At 28.1% G+C, this 23899-nt stretch overlaps 1 protein-coding gene across 1 annotated transcript in view; it reads left to right on the plus strand.

Annotated features, from left to right (window-relative positions):
- The window catches only part of LOC136974914 (vesicular glutamate transporter 1-like), an 89333-nt gene that overhangs the window by 37949 nt on the left and 27485 nt on the right, over window positions 1-23899 (plus strand). The window contains exon 2 of the mRNA XM_067269939.1: window positions 22809-22889. Within this exon, the coding sequence (XP_067126040.1) occupies window positions 22809-22889 (81 nt within the window). The remainder of the gene's footprint in view (window positions 1-22808; window positions 22890-23899) is intronic.

The following is a 23899-nucleotide window of genomic DNA, read 5'->3' on the forward strand; positions in this document are numbered from 1 at the left end:
CTTGTTGAAATTATAAATTTGTAGGGCGTACATAATTATAAATTAAGAATTAATTAGTTTTTTTGCTAAATAATTTATAATATTAAAGCTTTAATTTATTTATTATTAAAAATATTCAATTTTTAAGCATTGAAAACACACCTAAAATGCTCCAATTAACTAAACTAAATAATAGATGTTTTTACCCCTTTGTAACGTATATTTAACGAAATTAATATAATTTAATTTATAATTTTTTAAATTATTTAAAAATACATCATTAGTTTTATAAAGTCTGTAGACACTTCAAATTAAAAACTGAAATTCTTGAAAAGATGCTGCATGGAGATGAACATAAAAGAATTATCTTTTGTTAATACGAGTGTTTAATATAAGATAGCGAAAATATCCTAGTGTAACGAAGTATTTGTGTGCCCAATTTTCACGTGATAGATTGGACGTGATGGATCTATTTTATGACTATCGAACTCTTCTGACCCCAATCCTGTTGATGTTTTATCGTTGGAGTCATGGAAACCATCCAGTTTATGCTCAGCACGCTGTATAGAATGATGCTGTATAGAATTTAAACAGCTTTCATCCCGATTTACCGCATTCCTGGTGTCATTTACAGTAGAACGTCAGTCATTCTCTGCCTCACAGTACTCAAGTAGATTGACACTTAAGCACATTTCTTTTGAAATTTCGGTTTAAAAATCGAATTTTTAAACTAATTTGCATATAAACAATGGAAATTTTCACGAGGAATCTCATTGTTCTCATCTTTAACGAAGGATTAGAGAATGATGATGATAGAATGAATCATTCATAAATGATCAAGTATCAATTAATCTTTAATCAATGTATGGTCTAAGGTAAATATTTACAGTACAGATTTATAAATTAGGTATTATAAAATACTGTATACACATGAAAGGAGTCTTTGAATAATTTAAATGCTTGCAAACCTTAAAAATAAAACAGAGCATCGTCTTATCTGATAAGAAAGATAATGCTCTGTTTATATTCCGCAAATAAAAAAATTGCTTTAGTTGTAATATTTTATACAATTTTTAAAAAATAAATTAAGAATTGAATAAACTCGAACCTCGATAGAGTGCCCTCGTAATTATTGCCACCCTCACAAAGCGCCAACGAATCTTCCATGTAAATATTAAATAGGGAACACTTCAAACCTTCAAGCTCAGACTTCATTACTATATACAATTCCTATTGTTTGAGGCACAGTACAGTACTCCGATTTAGCGCCGATTTATACTGTCGTTAAATGAGGGTTTGACTTGCACATTTTTTACGTATTTATATAAATTCTAATTTAAGAATTGTTTAATGAAATTCTTCAAAGTGGTATATTTAAAATCGAGGGTTTTTTTGGAGGGGTTTCCAACTTTCTATTGTTTCATCACTGTCACAGGCAGCTAGAGCCAACGTTAATAGAGTCTTGAAGGACCCTTGACAGCCAGTTGGATGCCATCTGCCACGACTGCCATTCATTCCTCTTGCCCTCTGCAAAATTGATTCCCAGTTTTTTCCCCTTCTTCTTCTTCCTTTTTTTTTAGTTGAAATTATTTTAATATAACCTCTTTCTGCATTTTAACAGGTTATACAGGGCCTTTAAACACGGGTATATTTCGCGATTTTTCGTGACATAATTATATGATTTTATTCGCGTGCATTAATTTGATTTCATGAATCTTTTAAATCATTGTTGGGTAATGGCAGTCAACCAGATATTAAAAGCATACAATGGCTAGACAGTGTAATATAATAGGCTCCTTCCTAATGCATTCTTTATGAGGTCACAGGGACATCAATTGTGTGCGGTGCTGACGTCATATCGCGGGATATCCGAGAAGATTCTGTCATATTCTATAAAGATCAGATTTGTTTTGGGATTTCTCTGTGATTTCCAGTGTTTTAAATAACACTTACTCGAATAATATACAGTAGATTTGTGTTAACAGAGGGTAAGTTAGTTAAGTCATTATCATAAGGTGTGGGGATAATACACACTTTTACGTCAGATTGACGTCATTATTACACTTTTTTTGTTAATAAAAATTTAAGTATGACATCAAGCTGACGTAAAAATGTACTGTACACTATTCTGACGTAACGAGTGAACTTATGAATTGCAAATGCATAAAAATAAATGCATCAAAGCCAATTAATTTGAGGAAATTTAGTTTTAAAATTTATGCATTTATAAATTATAAAATATCTTATTTTTTAAAAAAATAATTAAATTATAAGAATAATATCTTGAATATAATCTAACAAATGGGTTTTATAGAGATTAATTTTAATTATTTAGTTATAGAAATTAATTAATAATTTTAATATAAAAGCTGGAAATTATACTTTAAGTTTAATTTATATACAATTATATCCCAATTTTTGAGCAAAATTTAATTAATTTATAAGAAAATATTTTTAACTTATTGCTGTAACTGAAGATTTTGGTCCACACAACGTTATAAATTTGGCCTAGTTAAAGTAGCATTTAGATTTATAAATATAAAAAATCCTTTATAACCTTAATGCAGTTTTTGCCTCTTAGTGTAATAATACATCACAGTACCACTTTCTATTTTGGCATACCAAGAATTTAGAGGTTCCAATCAGTCTAAAAGCCATAAAAAATAAAAAATATCTTTTTACGACAACTCAAAATAAATTTTAATTATATTAATATATTTATATAAATCCTAAATTTCAGACCCCCTCTTCTATGTGAAGAGTGTAAACCATAAGATCCTTCTAGTCCTCTCAGTAAGCCGTAGGATTTTGCTAGTCCATCCTTATCTAAGAGTGAGAGTAGATCTAATTATTATAGGATCCTGCTAGACCCTTTTGTAAGCCATAGGATTCTACTAGTCGCCCTTATCTGATAGTGAGAGTAGTTCTAATTACTACAGGATCTTTCAAGTCTCCTATGCAAACCGAAGGATCCTGATAGTCTCTCCTGTGAACTATAGAATTCTTTTATTCTTTCTTCTGAACCTTAGGATTCCGTTAATCTCTGTAAATAATAGGATCTTCTAGTCTCCCTTATCTGAGAATGAGAGCAAATTTAATTATTATAGGATCCTGCTAGTCTCCTCTGCAAACCATAGGATCTTGCTAGTCTTTCCTGTAAACCATTGATTTCGGCTATTCCCCTCTTTACGTAAGCACTAAGAATAAATCTAATTATTGTAACTATTTCGAAGCATTAAATACACATTTTAATTTACATTAAGACAAAAAGAAAAAAACACACACACACGTAAAATACATTCAAACACGCGCAAACACACCCACACTTTCGACAAGTCATAGGTTAAATTTCTAAATTTATTCTAAAAAATGTGATTTATATATATGTATGTATATATGTATATATTCTTCTATAAAAGAAAAGCCTCCTCTCGATCAATATTAAATGCCCTTCCGGCACATTAATGCATCATCGCAGAAGATACCGCAGATGGGTAGAATGCATAACATGTAAATGGATATCGATCTAGTTGTAGGGGTCATGTTCGGACGAGAGAACTACTCTTGTCCTATCGTGTTGTTGGGACAGTCGGAGACACACCCCATTAGACGATTGTTCAGTTCTCTGCGGACGGACAGAACAAAGGCCATTACCAATAGTGAAGGGACTTGTATAGAGGAAAGTATTGTCCCTCTCCGTTTCCGTTCGTTCTCTCTCATATATATAATAAGAGATAAATCATTTAATCATAATTATCTTTTATGTTTATAACACAATTTTTAAGTGATTTCAACGTGTTTAAACTTATAAATCCCATTTTATCAGCAGGCGGATTTTAGTGAAACTCAATTTTAAAAAATTAAATTAAGTTATGTTCTAATTATGTATACTTAAGACACGTGAAACTTCCAAAATTAATTTATTAAACTGTTTTAAATGCTTCCATTCGTATAAAATGCCACCTGACAAAGGAAGGATGCTCAAATTTTTTGTTTCATGAATGAAAACTTTAATTAGAGTTAATTTTTTAAAATCGATTTGTACATGAAAATTAATGCCAATAAAGCATTTACGTTCGAGAAAAACATGTATTAATAAAATGAAATTTTTATAACCTTCAGAGGAGGAAATTCCTCCAAGTTTAATAAAGCTAATAGCAAAATGCGTGCAACCTGCTAACAGCGTACATCAACTTTCTTCATTTAACTGTAAAATCTACACAATTCGTAATCTATTTACCCTCCTTTTAGTACGAAAATGAAGGATTTCTCTCGGATATAACGCATAACAGGCCTTTCCCTTCTACCAAATAACGTTACATGTGAGGCCCTAAGCTACAGACTCAGTTTGTTTATAGATCCTGTCCTCATTTTAATCCCTAATAAACTTAATTAACTCTAAATTTCATCCAAATTTTTCGTTTTTGAATGGGGTAAGCTTTAAATTTTAATCTATTTTTAAAGCAATTTTCAAATTAATTAACAATAACTGATCATTTTTAGACACTGATCTGGTTTATTAATAATAGAATGCCAATTTCTACTTGTGTAGTGACACATAGTGGTGTTAACATCAACACCTAAGCCTCTGTTTCTAATATATCAGTTGTTACGTCACTAAACTCAATGGTTTTACAGTGGTGAGCTTAAGAACTGGTATTGTTGAGCACAATAAAATGGACTGAAAGAAGATTCTGAAAATTATATATATATAAATTATGATTTTCTCTCCTTCTTCTCACTTTTCTTCTCATTCCCTTTCTTTCTTTCCACATCCTCGAAGGCTCTCTTACGATGATAATAACAGACAGACAACAGATAAGGTTGAAACATTTTTGTTTTAAATTCTGTGTTAATTTATTCTTTATGCAATCATTTTAAATAATTTTACGTTACTTGGATGTAAATATAGGAAAATCAATAATAAGTTATAATTAGAAACAATTGCTTTGGTGTAGGTTAACATAGAATAGGTGTATTCTATGCAGTATTGGCTGTTCAACACGTGATCTTATGGAAGAAACCATTCGAAATATTTCTATTCAACGTGTGTTTACTCAGTGACAGGTGTTCAGAATACATTAAACAACCTCGTCTTTCTTTCTCTCCTTTCAGCCAGCATCTTACAGGATCAGGATTTCAGGATTTTTATACACTATTTCTTCTGTATAAATCCATTTTATCTGTATTCTTGTATTCTTTCCAGTCTTTTTTTCCGTGAAAAAAAATTCGAAATATGTTAATCTTCACGAGTTAGAAGCTGTGAATCAATATTTCTTTACATTTTCTTCTCTCCAAATACTTAAAATATATAATAATTACGGTGTTTTTCACGTGTATAAGCGTAGAAATCTTCGTTTTTAATTTAAATTTCTGTGTTAAAGTAGTGTTTTCAAGGTTATAAGGTACGCGAATGAATTGTAACGCTGAAAATGTCTGCACTTTATCGATTTAGTTGTAGATAATAAATTATCCGATAATGAGCTTTCATAGTCACTTTGGTATTTTAAAAAAAGGGGGATCTACAAGGAAACGTTTCAAATTAGTTTACAAAAGATAAATTCGAAAATAAGGCATAAAGTCAAGAATTCTATACAAAAAAATATGACGGAAATTCTATAATAGGAGCGCATAAATCTTTATTTTTTTTTCTAAAAAATAATTAAAGTGAAGAAAAATATATAACATCACATCAAACGTCGAACAATCTTTCATATAATTTAAAAAAAATTAAAAATACAAGCAAGATTATATAAATATAAACAGAGCATAATTTGTTAAACACTACGACGGGCCTCGTTCTATTCACAAAAACAGCTTACATACATTGATAAAAAAGAAAGGGCTCCTTGTGTGTTATCAGCATAGGGCCATAACAAGTCTCCGCGTATATACCCAAATATACCTTTATATGTATTCTTTAATATAATTTAAAATGTAGGATTTTTTGAATATAAAAGTGCATAATTTGGCAAGCCACGGGGGCCTCGTTCTATTCACAAAAACAGCTTACATACATTGCCATTGTTACCTGTAAAGGAAGAAGGGCATCCTATACAAAAAACAACTTATATACAAGATGTATAGATGTATTGCCAATTATTATTGTGTAAAGGTGGAAGGGCCTCTTGTATATTGTCAGCGTAGGGCCACAACGAGTCCAAATATGCCTCTATACACAGTGTTTAATGTAATTTAAGTATAGGCAATTATAAACTTTTAACTTTAGTAATTCGATCTCGAATAGATTTGGTGATAGTCTACAATGATGATTTTTTTTTATCGGTGGCTGGTCTCTAGCCATTTTCATTGTTCGTCCTTGCGTATCTCCTCTGTCTACCCCGGAGGACTCCACATACGCTGATGTGCAGATTGAATTAAGATTAATTCCATACAGTCTTTGTGGGGGGTGAAAGCGTTTTCGTTGTTTCTCTCTCGCTCTTTCCATTCTGCTGATCGCATTATTCTGCATCTATTGGTGCGTTCTTTAAGTCCGATTCTATGATGTAATTTCCGGTTAATGTGGATGAAACTAGTTCTTAACACTACTACAGAAGAGTGAATTATTAATTATAAATTCCTGTGTTGCTGTCCGATCAATTTTTATTTTATAAAACTTAGTTTTATAAAAGAAACTGTGTACTTTTGTTGTATGTAGAGAGGGGGTGCTTAGTGTTGTTTCTCTATGCTGCAGTGTATATTTTTGTATGTTGTGAGAGGTGTTTAATGTTTACTTCTGTATGTAGCAGTGTATTTCTTTTTATGCCCTTCACTATATACAAAAATATTAATATTTGTTTCTGTATGCAGCAGTGTATTAGTCGTGTAGCCTGTTTGACTTAAAGTACATCATGTTGTGACAATAAATGTCACATCTCTAAGGAGTTATGGCGCAGTGTATGACGGGAATGTACGATCAATGAACCGTAGTCAAGCCATGAAATATGGACACAGGATGACAGAAGAAGGAATAACTGTCAAATAACATTTCTTCTCCAAAATAGTTAACTTCCAACATCTTTTCTCCTTCTTTTCCCTCGAAGAAAATTAATTAAATATTATATTTTTATATTAATTTATAAAATAATTGTTTTATTGATGTTTATATAAAGAAAAGTTTAGATTTTTAAAATTAAATTCGTTAAAAAATAATAATTTATACCGAATTTACGTATAAGCTATAGTTTAAGGTCTCGTTCTATTCTGAAATACAGTTTATATAACAACTATTATTGTTTGGTGACGGAGGAAGGGCTTCTTATGCTGTAAGCTTAGGGCCACATATAAAGAAATAATTTTAATTAAATTAAGTTCCAATTAAACTATAAAAAATTTTTAACAAATTTAAACTAAATGGCTATAAATTTAAGCATGTAATTGATAATTAATACAGGAAATTAATTTAATTTTAATTAAAACATTGAAGGAAACGTATAAAAAATATATTATTTTTATTTATTCCTCCATTTTACACGAATTAATAAGAAATAAATTTAAAAAAACCCCTCACTTATTTTGATTTATTAAGATATTATGTAAAAATTATGAAAATATTCGAATAAAAAATGTATCAGATAAACACGGAATTAGATTGAGAAGTTTAGAGATTGTTTAGAATTTAATTTATTTGGAGAAAAATCTCTCTAAAGTACGAAGAGTTGACCTTATAATATTGTGAATCCGCATCCCAAGTGTATTGTGCACCTTGCAAGTATCATCAAATGGAAAAGCTGTTTTTTTACAAGTCTCCAGTGCACACATAAACATTGTTTATGGGTCGGTTAGAAACTTAATGGCATCATGTGACTAGTAGCCAGCAAAAACAAGTGGTGTTTCCTCTTTATTTTCCTTTGGTACTCAGAGTAATCTTCTATAGGTGCACGCAGATGTGATCAATTCAACTTCATCAATACGTAGATCGACTCGAGTTGATTTTATTAAATAATAAATTAATTTAAAACAAAATATACATGTTTATTTAATTAATTTTCGACCATTTTACAGAAATATTTTATAAATAATTTTATAAATTAATATTCTTCAGCCTCTCTTCAATAGACTCTCCTCCGAATCATAGTGTATTAATGGTTTAAAATTATTACTTTTTTAATGGAAAATTTTATTAAATAAGGCTAATTTTAAGACTAAATCAATGCTGAAAAGGCATAAAATATTAAAATTATTTTTATATTTAAAAATAACAGAATTATTCTATTTTTAAATGGTTTTTTTTACTATTTTTTTAAAGGAAAAGGAGAAAAATCAGAGCCAGGTAATGGCTTTCGTGACAATGAAAATTATCAGACGTCACGAAAATCGTTGTTTGTTTCGTTATTCACTTAAACAGTGTATAAAACTCTAAACCGAGCAGATTTTATGATTTATTTTTGCTTATTTTTAATTAAAAAAAAAACATTCTCATTTATTTCTATCTTATTAATTTAATAGTGTTTAATTTCTAGAATTTAACTTAAGAGCTAATTTATTAAGGATATAAGCATAAAATATTGTCAGATAATCTTTAAATTTTTGCACATTTTTTTAATTAAAAGATTTATAAATGTAATAATAAATAAATTTTCATAAAAATTTCATATAATTTCTAATAAATGGTGAGGTAACAAGGCGTTAAGATCAATCATCTTCTTCCTCTCCTTGTGATGTAAGTAGCGCTTTTACTTAATATTATTTTCTTTATCTCGTTGTAAACAAATTGGAAGAAAGTTGCATCAAATCCCGCTCGACTTTTCGACAATGACATCATGCTAATAGTATGAAGTTAGTAGAGGAGCTTGCAAAGAATAAATTGACTTATCGGGGGATTGCATTACGGGACAGCGAATGGCAGTCTTTTGGGAGTTCGACAATTGACTGACTTCATTAGAGAGCTCGTACAAAGAAAAACACTTTTATCTTCTCTAATAAAGTGCGATAAATTTAAGGAAATTGTATTTATTTTAAGCTCCTCTGCAAAGATTTCGCAGTTGTAACCTTCTGACCTTTCATACAGCGTGATAATTCATATCAATTTTTTAAGGTTATTAAAAATATAATAATTATTTAAAAAAATCTAAATTCCTGTGAGGAAACGCGGAGAAGAATGTTTTATTTTATGTAATTAATGCCTTATATTTTAAGAAAAATATTATAAAATTGTCGTAAGTCTCCAAGAGTCTTCCGACTTTTAAATGTTAAAAATCTTAATAAATTAAGATTTTCTTACATAGAATATAAGAATATTAAGCACTTTATTAATAAAATTTATTAATTTTTTTAACAGAAAACGTGCGAGGGTGCATTTAACTGAATAAAAGAAGTTAACATTTAAAAGACTTAGTTACGATTAAGCGCTACATAATTATGTTTTTTGGTGGGTTTATCGTATTTTATATAATTTGGTTCCTATTATTTAACGAAAACGGTACATACCAATCGCCTTTATCCCTTCGTTAATGCACGAAACTTAAAAAATCGTTTCCTTACGACAAAGATGTTTAGATGGAAAGTGTCCTTTACAGGCGCCAGTGTACATTGACATGTCTGGCAACTATCTTATTCGCTTTACTTCTGCTAGGGAAATCGCATGAATTGGGATAGAGAGAAAGAGAGAGAGAGCGAGAGAGAGGAAGAGGGCTATTAAACAGCGATAGACGGCACTGTTCTCATTCAATAAGCTTCTTCTATAGAAGATGATGGCCAGGGATGTGTGACTCAGACATTGTCGGATGTTAGTGTCTGGATTAACGGGGAGATATTGTCATTCTGTGTGGTTAACTTTGGAAGCCATATATACTGAAATGAACGATTTCAGATTCTTCATATGGTTTCTGTTGTCTTGTAAGCTTGTATAAAAATAAGATAATAATACAGATATGAAACAATATCGACATCTTTCCAAGCGTAGTATTAACAAGTGGATTGTTAAATTGTGACGTGTTTAATATCAAAAGTAATTTCTCATAAAAGTAACTTTAACGTCAAGTAAAGATTTATATATTTCTTGAGTTGATTTAGATTCTGTTCTTAAGTTCCTGAGAGGATATATTTCTGAAAAATTAACTATCCTACAAAATGAAATTTCCGGTAGAAAAATAAAATAAGTCTCGTCCTACAAAATAAAAATTAAGTTCACTTCCTCCTGAGTTTTCTTACTTAAAATATTCTCTTCGGAAATTATAAACTGAAGAATTAATTATTATTACTATTATTATTTAAATAAGATAAGGATAATTTCCTATTCTACTCTACATATTTAAAAATTTATTAAGCAGAAAATCGCTAATTAATAAGAATTCTTCGCGTAAATCTTTACTGTAATCCAATTTTAAAGATTATTTTTTTAATATATATTTTGCTGATTTGATTATATTTAAAAATATAAAATAAATTCGTGTTTAAACAATCAAAAAAAGGGAGTATTTTTAAGGAATAAAAATAATGCAGGGTGATCCAAATGTCATTTAATCATTGTAGAGACTAAACTTGTTTCGTGTAAACAATAAAGCATTGTTTAAAATGAGATCCTTCTTGTGTTCAATACACAAATTACGTCACTTGAAGGAATTCAGTTATAATTCACTCTCACACTGTGACCGGAACGTACTGTACAAAACAAAGAGCTGTTAACTGACAATTGGGCCTCTCTTTTATATTTTCAATATATAATTTACTTTCCAAAACTTTCTTAAAATTTTAATTGTAATTAATTGAATCGTTTTATGGTTTTTTTAAATAGGCATTTTAATTAAAAATACAAGCTAAATAATTAATATAATTGAATTTTTAATTACTAAAGGAATGTATTAATAGATATTAAAAGGTTATTTCTACAAATTAAAAATTGATATAAATATAAATAATTAATTAAAAATCGTTTTAATGAATTTTGTTACGAGTTTAAGATTTTAAAGAGATTAAGAGAGGGAGGATTTAATTATAATTATCAATTGTCAATTTAAATTTAATCGTAGTTTTAATTGTTTTTAGTTAATTCTAAATAATTTTATTACATTTTAAAATTAAAATATTAATGCTTTTTTTTAAGAGTTAAAGCTTCATTACAATCGCTTCTAAGCGCTGCAAATTGAATGGTTGCAGGAACGTGTTTATAAGAGTTTATTTAAATATGTTTAGAATTGAGAATAAAAATTTTAAAATAAATAATTCAGATACAAAAAAAAAATTGAGATATAAAACGTGCATTCAACGTTTCTTTAAAGATTAAACAGGATATAAATAGACTACAACACGTTACAACGGAATAAAAACTTTAATGAATGTTTTCTAAGGAAAATATGTAAAAAAATAATAAAAGAAAAGAAAAATAAACAGAGGAAAGAATATTTTAACAAATTATAATGTTGTGAATTGTTTAAAAATACAAAAATAAACAATTTATTCCATGGAAACATCAAGAGATGTGAGTAAGTAGCGTTAAGTAACGGGTAGAGGTAGAGTTAAAATTTGTTTAAAACATTAAAATTTAATTGTTCTTTAATTATTTTAACAATTAAAGAATAAAAAATGATTATCTATATAATTCATTGTTTGATTTAAATATTAATTAATAAATTAATTATAATTATAATTCTATAAATAGGATATCAAGTGACGCAAACGTAGTATTCAGTAACAAGTAGGTGTAGAGTTAAAATTTAAAAAAACTGATTAAAATATTTAAATTAAATTGTTTTTAATTATTACTAAAATAATTAATAAATATTTAATTTAAAAATTTAATTAGAGAAATTATCAGGGAAGTGGTAATTCCTAGTTGATTACAGCATTGTCTATTGCAAAATTAAAGAATAAACAATTTAATATTATAAATTTTATAATGGGATTAGAGTATTTAAACAGATAAATTACAGAAGAAAGTTAAAGAAACTTATAATAAAGAGGTGTGTATATTTATTATTTAGTATTTGGGAATGATAATAATGAGATAATCAATAGGAAACTCATTTGTGGTTATAAGACATTTCGTTTAGTCGTACGGTCAATAGATAGAGCTTTACAGTTCCATCTTTGAACATCATTTATAGTCAGATAACACGTTATCCACTTCTAGTCATGGGTAATGAAGCAGCCAGCTCCACTCGTTACGTCAATTGAAATATGCCCCCAAGAAGTCGATACTTTAACAATTTAATAACACACGTACTGTACAGTACAATGCTTATTGTTGATTACACTAAGCGGAAATTTAAAATTAAATAAGTATTTTTTTTAAAAAAGAAATTCCCTTCCCCTCTTCCTTCTTCTCCTTCTCTCATCCTTCTCTCTCTCTTTCTCTCTTTCTCCTCTTCTGTTTCTTCCTTCTCTACATCCTCCTAGATTTAAAGAAAGGTTACAAATATTGAGTTGTCGATGATTAAATCATTTCTCCATGTGTATTTAGGGAAGAAAAAAGTCAAAGAAATGGGAATTTGAATACCAGTTGCTATAGCAACGTCTTTATTTGCAGAGGGATGTTAAAGATATCTACACGTCATGCATGCCGCATCTTTCAATCTTACTGTGTAAATATGGTGGAAGTTGTATGACGAAATCCCTGCTTGTGATAATATATATATATACACATATATTATATATATATATATTATTAGACGAAAATTTTTGCTGTATATTATTATTTTTTCCAAGATTTTCTCATGACTTGGAGCTTCTCTTGTTTAATTTCTATTCCCTTCGTTCCTGTTTCCTTTGTTAAATGTTGATTAAAATACAAACTCCAAGAAAAATTATTGAACAATTGTTTAAATTAGTAATAATAATAATAATAAAAAAATAAGAATAATAAATTAAGGTGTTATAATTCGTGTTTTAGGGATTTATAAAGGTTTTATTTTATTATAATTAAATTTTATTTATGAGTAAAAAATAATTTTAGTCTTGTACTATAAAGAGTCAGCGGTCTATAGATATATAAGTGATATATACTGTATATATATCTGTATACAGACTGAAAGAACTTTTCTATATACAGTCAATATTATGTCGTCGCCAAATAACGTGACTTTCAAAACACTAAAACTTTAAACTCGTTGTTGGAACCACTTCGGTTTAGCGTTAGTTTCAGAATAAAGTGAATGGAGGCGTTATATCGAGGTTTGAGCGTATTTAATTATAGAATTCGATCTTAATTCATTCAGCCTATTTACTACTCTCTCCCTAACTTTTCTGATTAAATAAAATAATAAAAATATAATTTATTATTATAACTTATATGAGCTTAAATGTTTATTTTTGTATATAAATATTTACAAAAAGAGGAAAAATGTTCACTTGTTTACGTTTAACACACACATACACACATAAACACACACACAAAAAGAAAAATTCACTCGGTTTCTCATTAAATAAAATACATTTTTACTCAGAAATACATCAACAAAAGTAAAATATAAAAATAAATTTGCATATTTTTAAATAAATATAAGAAATTTAAAATGTTTTTCTCATTTAGAATAATTATTAAGTGAATTAAACATTTTTAAAATTAGAAAACAAGCATTTTTCTATCCAATTATCAAGGAGAGACGAACATCTCATCTAATTGTTTGGCTATAAAATAAATAAATAAATAAATAAATAAATAAAAATTAAATGTCAGAAAATAAAAAATAATAAAATAAACTTAATTCTTTAAAATATTTTTCAAAAATAAAATTAATAATTTTATATTTTAATTGATTTTTTAATTGATAAACCACTCACTCCCTTTTTTTAAAACGTCTCCTCTTCGAGTAGAGGGGTTAATTTTAATGAAAAAAGGTTATTTTTTAAGCTAATTTAATTACATATTTAACAAGGTTACGGGGTCTCAATTATTAAATATTTAATAATTTATTACTCGTAAGTAAGATGCTGGAAGTATGATTGATATACAACTTCATCTATATTTTAATTATGTTTTAAACAATCTGATGTGGTGTTGATTGTCGTGAAAATCTAACAAATAACTGAGACTTCGTGCCTTGAGCGCGTGCCTTCGGGTGACACTTCCATTTCGAAATTGGTTTTCTCCCCGGGTCTATATTTGCCTAGCTATCGATTAGCTACAGCGTGACTTTGTCCAAAGAGGTTCAAGACAGGGTAAACATTGCCTTAATTTCCGTCTCTGTCAGGCGAATCTATTGCCATACACCCTCGTATATTACTATTATAAAGTTCTCTTACCACAGCTAGAGAATTACTAAAATTTTTTTCTTATTAAAAATAATAAATTTCTACGTCACAATACGTATTTTTAAAAAATTATCCCCGTAAGTTGGCATTGCTTCCTGTGAGAAAAGTGGGTTTAATAATCCCTAAAAGTGTAATTTACTCCTCCCTCATCCTAAATAACTTTAAAAATTTATTATAATTTTATAAGACGAGCTGTGGGAAGAGAATTTTTTAAGTTTTATTCGTGTTTAAATCCAGTTAAAGTACTGGTTACCTCAGCATCCTTAAAAGAATGAGGAAATCCAACAAGGGGTCAAATCTATAGGAAACTAGTCCCTAGTTCGGTGACACGTAAAGAAAACCCCGAAAAATCTTGGTGAGGTGCGAACCAGGTCCTACAAACAGTGTTTAGTTACAGGAAACTTATCCCTTACACGTGAAAAACACCCAGAAAACTATACGAAACTGGTTCCCTATTTGAATGTTAGACACGTGAAGAACACCTGGAAAACTCCACGTGACTAGCCGTTGGTGAGGTACGAACCCGCGACTTACTAACATTGCCTAGTAGTGTTATTTAGTCGGGCACTGGTGGGCATGTAGGTCTTAACCACGTATTAAAACAATGCTTAATATTAAAATAAATAATAACTTTATAAGTTTATATCGTTATATAAATTTATTATTAAGTTTGCAAGAAGAAAATGTCCATCACTTTAATGCTATTTAGATTAATTATCATATACTGTATTTTAAGGATTTATTATTTTTTTATGTTAAATTTTACAGCTCATAAATCAAAAATTGAAGATAGAAAAATTTCCAAAATTGGTATATTAAAATGTATTTTTTAATTAAAAAATTTTTAAAAATTTAATCAAAAAATTTACATATAAAGAAGAGTAACTTATCAAAGATTAATTTTTTTTATTTGATTAATTCTAGAAAAAATTCTAGAAAAAATGGAGGAAGGAATTGTGAGAAATGAATATTTATGAAAAAATACTTCATAATTCTTTCAATTTAAATGATATCGACTGTTGAAATGATGTTTCTAATTTAAAAAAATTAAAAAAATCGTTAAAATATTTAACTTTCTATTGAATAAAAATTAAAATTTAAATTAAAATTAATAATAATAATAATTAAAATAGAGTTTTTTTAAGTATAAAAATCGAAAAAAATAAATAAAATTACAATTTTAAACACTACTTAATTAATTTTAATTAAAACTGAACGTCATACGTTTAATTATATCCAAATATAATTAATTAATTAAAGTTAATGCTTGAATTTTTAGCAATTTTTTTTTTACGCACCTTAACATCAAAAATTTAAACTATTTTATAATGTAATGTTCGTAATCACAATTATATACAACAGGGTGGCCCGAGGTTTACTTTAAGAGTGTTAAAATTGGACCATCGTATTGTTTGACTTTTGGACTACCCTGTATGTTTTTTTATGCTATTAGGGGGTGGAGCAGCTTATTAAACCTGCTAGACTCGAAGAAAGGGGAATGAGAAAGAGAAGAGAAGGTCCTGATAGTATATTTTACACGAAATAAGCGATAAATTAACATTATTTCTAGAGTTAAGCCATGCATTAAAATATAAAATAACGAATTGTCCTGATACAGAGATTAAAGCTGATGTTTCTACACGTCTAAGCATACATTTATACGCATTTTATTGTATTGGAAGGTACATAAATTGCGGAGATGAACACGTGACGTGAAGTGTAATGAATATGTGATGTTGCTCAGATGAGGAATTTGTCTGACAATATTTTTATCAGCAGTGTGCCATTACATCGTCTTGTACGAGATCATTGAAATCTCGTTATTCATAAATGGAAGACCAAGAGCAAGCATCTTCCTACGTTAGTTGCATCCGAGACATTAAAAATTTGTGATAAAGTGTAATAATTATCGAAATTTTCTTCAATTTTATTAATATTATTCCCTATTAATTGAATAAAAGAGATAAAAATCATATACATTTATTAAATTAAAAATCATTTGTAATTAAATTATTAAACATAATTTAATAAAAATATTCATTTCTGGAATTTATAATAAATTAAAATATATAATTAACATCTTTAACGTAATTTAATACAATATAATATTTATTTTCGCTGCTGTTTTCTCGAGATAACAGTAATTTAAGCATGAGGTTGGAAGATAGTAAATTCGATTTCCATCAACTTCTTGGTTTTTCTTTGTTCAAAAATTAAAATTAATGGTTTCTATCTCTTACAGATTTACTTAAAATGGTTTCTTGTAAGAGGGATTTAATATTTTTAAGCATTCTTTATCTATTATATACAAAAAAGCAAATAAAATCCCATTTCTTCTTATCTTAACATATGCAGGATTTACATTTTTGAGTACAAAATTAAATGAAATTTATAATATATTTATTCAAATAAGCATATCAAGACAAATTAAGGAATAGTATTTTAATTCCATGAGAGGATTTGTGATGCTCTTTGAGATGATGATTGTAAGAGACAATACTGAATAAAGATGCTTTCACGTTCGATATAAATAAAAGATATAATAAAATAAAGAATGATAAAAAGGAAGAATGATAGAAGAAAAATGACTGAGAACGTGTATGGGAATTATCACAAAGGAGGAGAAGATGAGGAGATGGACGAGTGATGGAGATGAAGATTGGAAGGGTGCAGAAGAGTGGAGAAAACTAATGTTTAGATGAAAGTAGGACACATTGTGGGGTGAATTTTGAACAATAAAGACAATAAAATAAGATTATGCTTCTGTTAAATTCTACTAAAAACATAATTAAGATTATTTATAGAACTGTGTGCAAAAAGAACGCAAGAGTTTCAATATACAAGTTTTATTATTTATAAAAATATTCATAAATAATTTATGAAATTATTGAGATTTATTTGTAAAATCATCGCAATTTTTTAGATTTATAATTATTTTTTTAAAAATAAAAATAAAGTATTTAACTTTGCAGATATTTTAAATACATTTATCTTATTGAATGATCTCACTTAAACATAAAGAATAGTTAAGACGGATGCACTCCAGCCATTGAGTAGTGTAATTACGAGTAATTCTGAGTGATAATTCAGCGTAATTGGTTTCGATTTCTCATTTAGATATTTCTTTTCGTGAATCATTAATTTCTTTATTTTGTTATCTGATCCTGTGACTAATACTTTCAAAATTATATTTTTAAATTTAAATTTTGAAAAATATAATGAAAATCAGAATAATTTTATTATAAATTTTTAATTTTTACTTTTTCATAGGAAGCCACTCAGTGGCTTTATTGTTTATTATCTTACATATTCTTGTAAATACTACTTTGGAGTTGTATTGCCTTCGACTGGAGTGTCTCGCTATATCTTTGTAGTGAAGCTGTTATCAATACTTTGTATAATTACAACTGTTTAAATATTTCTCAACAAATATCATATTTATTTTTATAGTTTCTATTCTTTTTTTATATTTATTTTTTAATTCATCCTATTTGCTTAGTATCCTACTGGGAATTTCTCTGCTTCTTCTTATCCTCATTTTCATCCCCTCACTCACTTCCTTTCTTCAGCCTAGATCCTCAAATGTTATGCCTAGATCCTCAGTTCTTATGCCTAGATTCTTAATTCTTATGCTCTAGATCCTCAGCCTAGATCCTCAATTCTTACACGTACTCTCTTCCTTTCTTAAACTGGACACTCGCACTACCCTCTTGAATCTCTCTCCATCACATTCACTCTTTTCTTCTCTTCAACCTAGACATTCGAACAGCTCTTCCCTCTCGAATCTCTCACCATCACATACTCTCTTCCTTTTCTCAACCTGGATCCTTGAATAGGCCCTGCTCCTTAATAATCGTTTATTAAATTTGAAATTCGTAAGCAGTTTAATGAATTTTCTGTATTATCCTTACGATAGATGAGAAATTATTGAAGCAGATTAACAATTATTAAAAAAAGTATTTATTAATCTTGATTTTTAAAAAGAAAATATATATTAAACATAATATTTTGATTAATTAAAACTATGCAAATTCGACTTTACATAACATTTTTTAAAATTAAAATTAAATTCTGTATTCAGAAATGATAAATTTAGCAATTTACAATATCTGAAGATGATAAAAATATTCTCCTGACAGTAAGAAATTCATCAGAAATTAAAATTAATTTCCCATTTGTTAATTAAATTTATTAAACTAATTTAATTGATTTTAAAAATTTCAATTAAAATAATTTATTAAGAATTTCCGAATAAATCGTTTTTTAATGAACTTAAATAATTAAATTAAAAATTACAAATGTAAAGAGCGGACCAAAATTTAGTTAAACGAGTTGGTGGCATTTTTGTATAATTCGGTTAACCGATCTTTGGGTCGACTCTTTTTTATTTGATTAATTTGTTTTAAAATGAATAATTATCATTAATATGTTATAATTAATTTTAATAGAACTAAAAATATTTTTAATTACTGTAAAAATTTGCAATTAAATTTACACATAAAACTTACATTTAAAGTTAAACATCTGCCCATTATATACAAGTACTGTACATTTCTTGTAAAAAATAAATAAATGACTTAAAATACTTTAAATCGGCGTAAAAACAGATAAAATACTGAAAATAAATGCATTTTTTCACCTTTAATTAGTGACTTTTTCTTACGTTCCATGCATCCTCCATCATCTTCGTCATCTTCTTCATCACTTGATTAAGAAGGGGGGAAAATTACATTTTATAATCTTATTTTACGATCAGAAGAGAGTAGGGAAATCAATTTAGTCTTAATAAAATCTCTTAATCATAATTAAATTTTTATGATTTCATCAAACGATCAGGGAAAGTCGAGATTAAGGTACCATAACACATGGAGGCGAGATTAGGTCAACAAGGAAGAGAAGGGATGAGATAGAAGGTAAGGCTTTCATCAATTACTTACAGCAAACTTTATCAGGTGTATAAACCAGCATTTGTTTGTATCAATTAATTCTACTTCTTATCACTGGATTATCTTTAAAAATAATTTAAATTTAACACAAAGCTCCACGAACGTCAAAGTTTTACACACCTGCACGAAAATAAAACGTAAATATTTATCTTCCCCTCTATAAAAATAATGTTTTACACTTTATTTTTCGTGCAGATGTCGGTTAACGAAAGTGTATTCGTTTTAAGGAAGGATTTCAAACCTGTTTTAACCCGTTAATATATATATTTAACAAGTTAAATATCATATTCTTATCATGAGGGGGGGGGGTTGGATACGATTTGAAAAAATGATTAGCAGAGGGAGTTGAAATTATGAATACACACTAAACCCTCCAAAAAATGATGATGCTCTCATTAATGAGAGCATTATCTGTGTACTTGAAATATAAGAGGAAAAAGAACTTAAATTATACATAGAGTACGGGGTGAAGTTCTATTCAATATACAATATTTAAATACAGTATCAAAATACTTCGATATAACACCAAATTACTGTAGATACAGAAAAAAAATTTATAGAACAAATCGATAATAATGAGGAAAAATTGAATTTCTAATCTATATTTTATATTGCTGTATTGTTATTTTGCAAAGTTTCTCTTTAAAAATTTGCAGAATACAAAAGTCCTACCCGCTTTGTTATGACTTTGAATTATGGCTCCATCCAATGGAAATATTCATTGACACTATCCTATTGTATACGTATTAAATGGTCTGTACATAGAAAAATAACACAGTTTTCTCATCGATCTCGACTTATTTGGGGGCGATTTCTAGATAAAATACATAAAATGGCTTCATTAACATTATCGCCATATTCTGAAAAGATTAACAAAAATGAAACAGTTATTGATTCGAATGGGATCTGTAAAGGTTATTGATCTTATAGTTGAACGAAATTTGAATTTGAAATAATTTACGTAGAACACTAAAGAGTATTCTCTGATTTCTTCACATATTTCTTGCAGCTTGTAGCGTGTAAGATCATACGTAAACACGAGAGATACTGTAGATGATAACACATAAAGGATGTGTTTCACAGAAATCTTAATTAGTTCTCTATAACATTTCTTGATTTTTTGTCCCTTATCTTGATATTGATATACGTTTATCTTCGATATACTTTTAATATTGCTTACCTTGATAAAACCCTGGAAACATTCTTACTACAGAATATCAGATATTTTCGATTTTAATTAGCACCCTATAATATTGAGTTCCTTATCTGTATATCGATATACTTTAACCTTAATATACCTTTGTTATATCTTATCCGATATATCCACGATATATCTTTACCTTGATATATCTTTGATATACTGTACAGTATCCTTTAGGTGGCTTAGTATATCTTTATCTTGATATACTCTTGATGTACTGCAGAGTACTCTTCAGGTGGCTTAGTATATCTTTTCCTCGATAGATCTGGTGTATCTTTTATCTTGATATACCCTCGATATATCGCTGCCTTAGTATACTTTCTTCCTTGATATATTTTACCTCGATACACTTTTATCTTGATGTACCCTTGATGCCCTTGATATACCCTTGATATTCCCTTACCGTAGAATATATTTGTGTAAATATATTGATTTAAAGTGTTTTTTTTAATCTCTAAATTATTTTAATTACAAAAGTCAAAGTTAAATGAAGTAAACATACAAAAAAGAAATCGGAAATACAACTTCACGTTTCTCTAATTAATTCCTATTTTTTTCTGCAGTGCAACACTTTTATTTCTTTATGTAAAAAGTAAAATTTCACAAGAGAAAGTGAAATGTTCCTTTTTACATTTTTATGTTTTTATGAAGATTTTTATGTTTAAAATATTTTATTTTATAAGACTTTCCTTCCTTTCTTTCTCTGCAAGTTTTTCTTTTATTATTTTTTCCTCGTCTCTGCAACTAGTCTTTGCGTGATTCTTTCTTCTATTCTCTTGTGATTTCCAATCTTTCATCATCTGGAACCATCTTTCTGCAACCATATTTTTTATATATATTATATATATATATAACTAAATCTATGTGGATAACTTCCTCTTTTTCATCTCGAAAAATTCTTATTTACTTAGGTTTTATTCTATTTTTTGTTTGTTTGTTTATATATAAAGATCATACAGTAAAAAAAATAATTCGGTAGTATGAAAGACTCTCGAGGAATTATACAAAATTTTTCTTTTGCGCAAATAGTAAATACAAACGATCGAACCTGTAAACAGCAGAAACTGATGGGAACGGAAAAATGGCCGTATTTTGGAGGTTACTTTTTAGGAAATTGAAAAAGTAACCTCAAAACAACGGTCAATGATGGGAACGTAAAGAATGGCCGTTGTTTGGCGATTATTTCTCTGTGAAATTCGGAAAGTGACCTGCCCGAAAAAAAGGCCGCGGATTAGAGGTGGTCGTTGCTGGGAGGTTCGACTTTAATCGTTATTTTAGGAATGTTTCTCAATGATACATTATTCAGAATAATGAAAAAAGTAAAAGATATATTGTAATTAAGTCGAATTTAATTTATTGTTTACATTAATTTTCGTTAAAATAATAAAAATATATTAAACAGAAACTAAAGTTTTAACTTAATTATACAAAACTTTATTTTATGTTTTTACAATTTCGATTCGTAAATGCAGATTCATAAATATGAAAAACGAATTAACCAATTATTCAAATTAGACATTTCAATAAAAAAAAAAACAAAGGAAAAAATATATTTTTGCTGAAAAATTTTGATAAAAATTCTTTTCTTTAATAAAATTATATACATATAAATATTTTACAAATATTTTAATTAATTCTAAAGAAATACACGGATCAAGTGTGATACAGCTTACACATTATCTCCATCCGGACTAGTTAATAGGATTAGAAGATTGCAAAGTGAGAACATTTTCCGATCAGACAAAGAAGGAAATCTAACCACAACTGGTCAGATTATACTTGCTTCTTTCTTCCACATGGGAGACATATAATGAGGATTTACAATTCTCTTTTCTCTCTTCTTCTATATATATATATAGCCTATATATTTACATTCAATCTCTCACAAAATTTTTATATAAGTTAATTCAATATTTTTATTTATTAATTTGATTATAAATTTAATCGGGTGTCGATTTATTTCTTATCGATTTTCTTCTTCAATTTACTAATTTAATTACACGAGGGAGAAAGTCGTAAAAATGGTGTAAACCCGTGTATAATGCGCAGTAATTTACCTTAAACGTAGCCTTATTTATGCCGTTTTTTTTAAAGATTAAATACGCTTCTTATACACAATTTAATAAGCTTTAAGCTCGCTTTTTATATTTAAATAAATTTATTATTATAAAAAAATAAAAAACAGTTACTAATTTCGTGTGTAAAAAATCAAAGATGCGAGCGCTCTGTTGTTGCATGGAAATTCGCTTCTATAACGTTATTAAATTAGGAAAACGAGGGAAAAATTTATTTTTTATTATTAATTTATTAAATTTACTATCGAATTACGATTTTTAAATTGTTTATTTATTCGTTTTCTTCACTTATAAGCCGTAGAAAGTCTAGAATATGGAGAAAAATGGCGATAAAATAAGCCTCGTACGATACGATTTTTAATAAATATTTCTAATAAAATATTTAATATATAAACTCACAGCATGATTTCATTATAGGAAACTTCCTGGTAGTGGTGAAGCCTTCGAAATGCCGACGATTAAAGCTTTGAAAAACGTACCACCCCCCGACATTGTAGGGTAAGTAATTAAAATATTTCAATATTACGAATTTTAATAACTTTTAGCATAAAAGAAAGTTATATTAAATCCTTTAATAGAAACAAATCTTCGGGAATAGTCAATAAATCTAACACTTTATTTACAAGAGAAATGATAGAGATGGGGAAATAGTGTTTGGTCATGTGTCACGTGCTGGCAATGATGGATGATCACTTAGTGCATGTCGTGTAGCCATTGATCCTCCAACAACTCTATGTAACATGAAGCATGAATAAACATACTTTCGAAATCTACTTCATGCGCCTAATGTTTGATTTTTTTCTTCTTTTCCAATTGTTTCATAAAGAGTAAAGAATAAAAATATAATATGACTTTTTTGCTTATAATTTACCCGAATTTTTCGTTTAAAACGGTAAAATGGGTATTAAAAATCCTTTATGTTTGTATGGTAAAAATACTGTTTAAATTTTTAAAACAATTCCACCTACTTAACTGTAAAACCTCTATATAGCGTTTTCAAAGATAGACCGACCTTCATAGAACTTCTACAGTAAAAATAGTGTTTAAATCTTTCTAAATAATTTCCTAATTTAAAGAATTTTGTTAAATGTAAAAGCCTCGATATAACGCCGTCTTACATAGAGCAACCTTCATACACATACCTCCAATGCTTCAGAGTTTCTACGGTAAAAATATTTAAATTTAAAAAATTTTGTTAACTGTATATAGCGCCCTCGATATAGCGCCTTCCTAGATAGAGTCATCTTCGTAAAGCTCCAACGAATACCCGTGAACTTAAAGCATTAAATACATTAACTCTAGTATATGCGAGTGACTAAATGTGTATTGTTTCAACCACCTCGACCACCTTATTGTTATATACAATACATTGTTTGAGACTGTTCGGTTTAGCGCCGAATTCTATTTAGTGCCAATTACTAAATCGAAGTCCAAATGTAATTTTTATTAACCCAGTTTGGTGAATAGCGAAAATTCTTTATTGAAAGTATTATTTCTTAGTCGATAAA

Source organism: Centruroides vittatus, unplaced genomic scaffold (genome assembly GCF_030686945.1).
Source record: "Centruroides vittatus isolate TY-2023 unplaced genomic scaffold, ASM3068694v2 contig_10, whole genome shotgun sequence".
Classification (NCBI taxonomy): Eukaryota; Metazoa; Arthropoda; class Arachnida; order Scorpiones; family Buthidae; genus Centruroides; species Centruroides vittatus.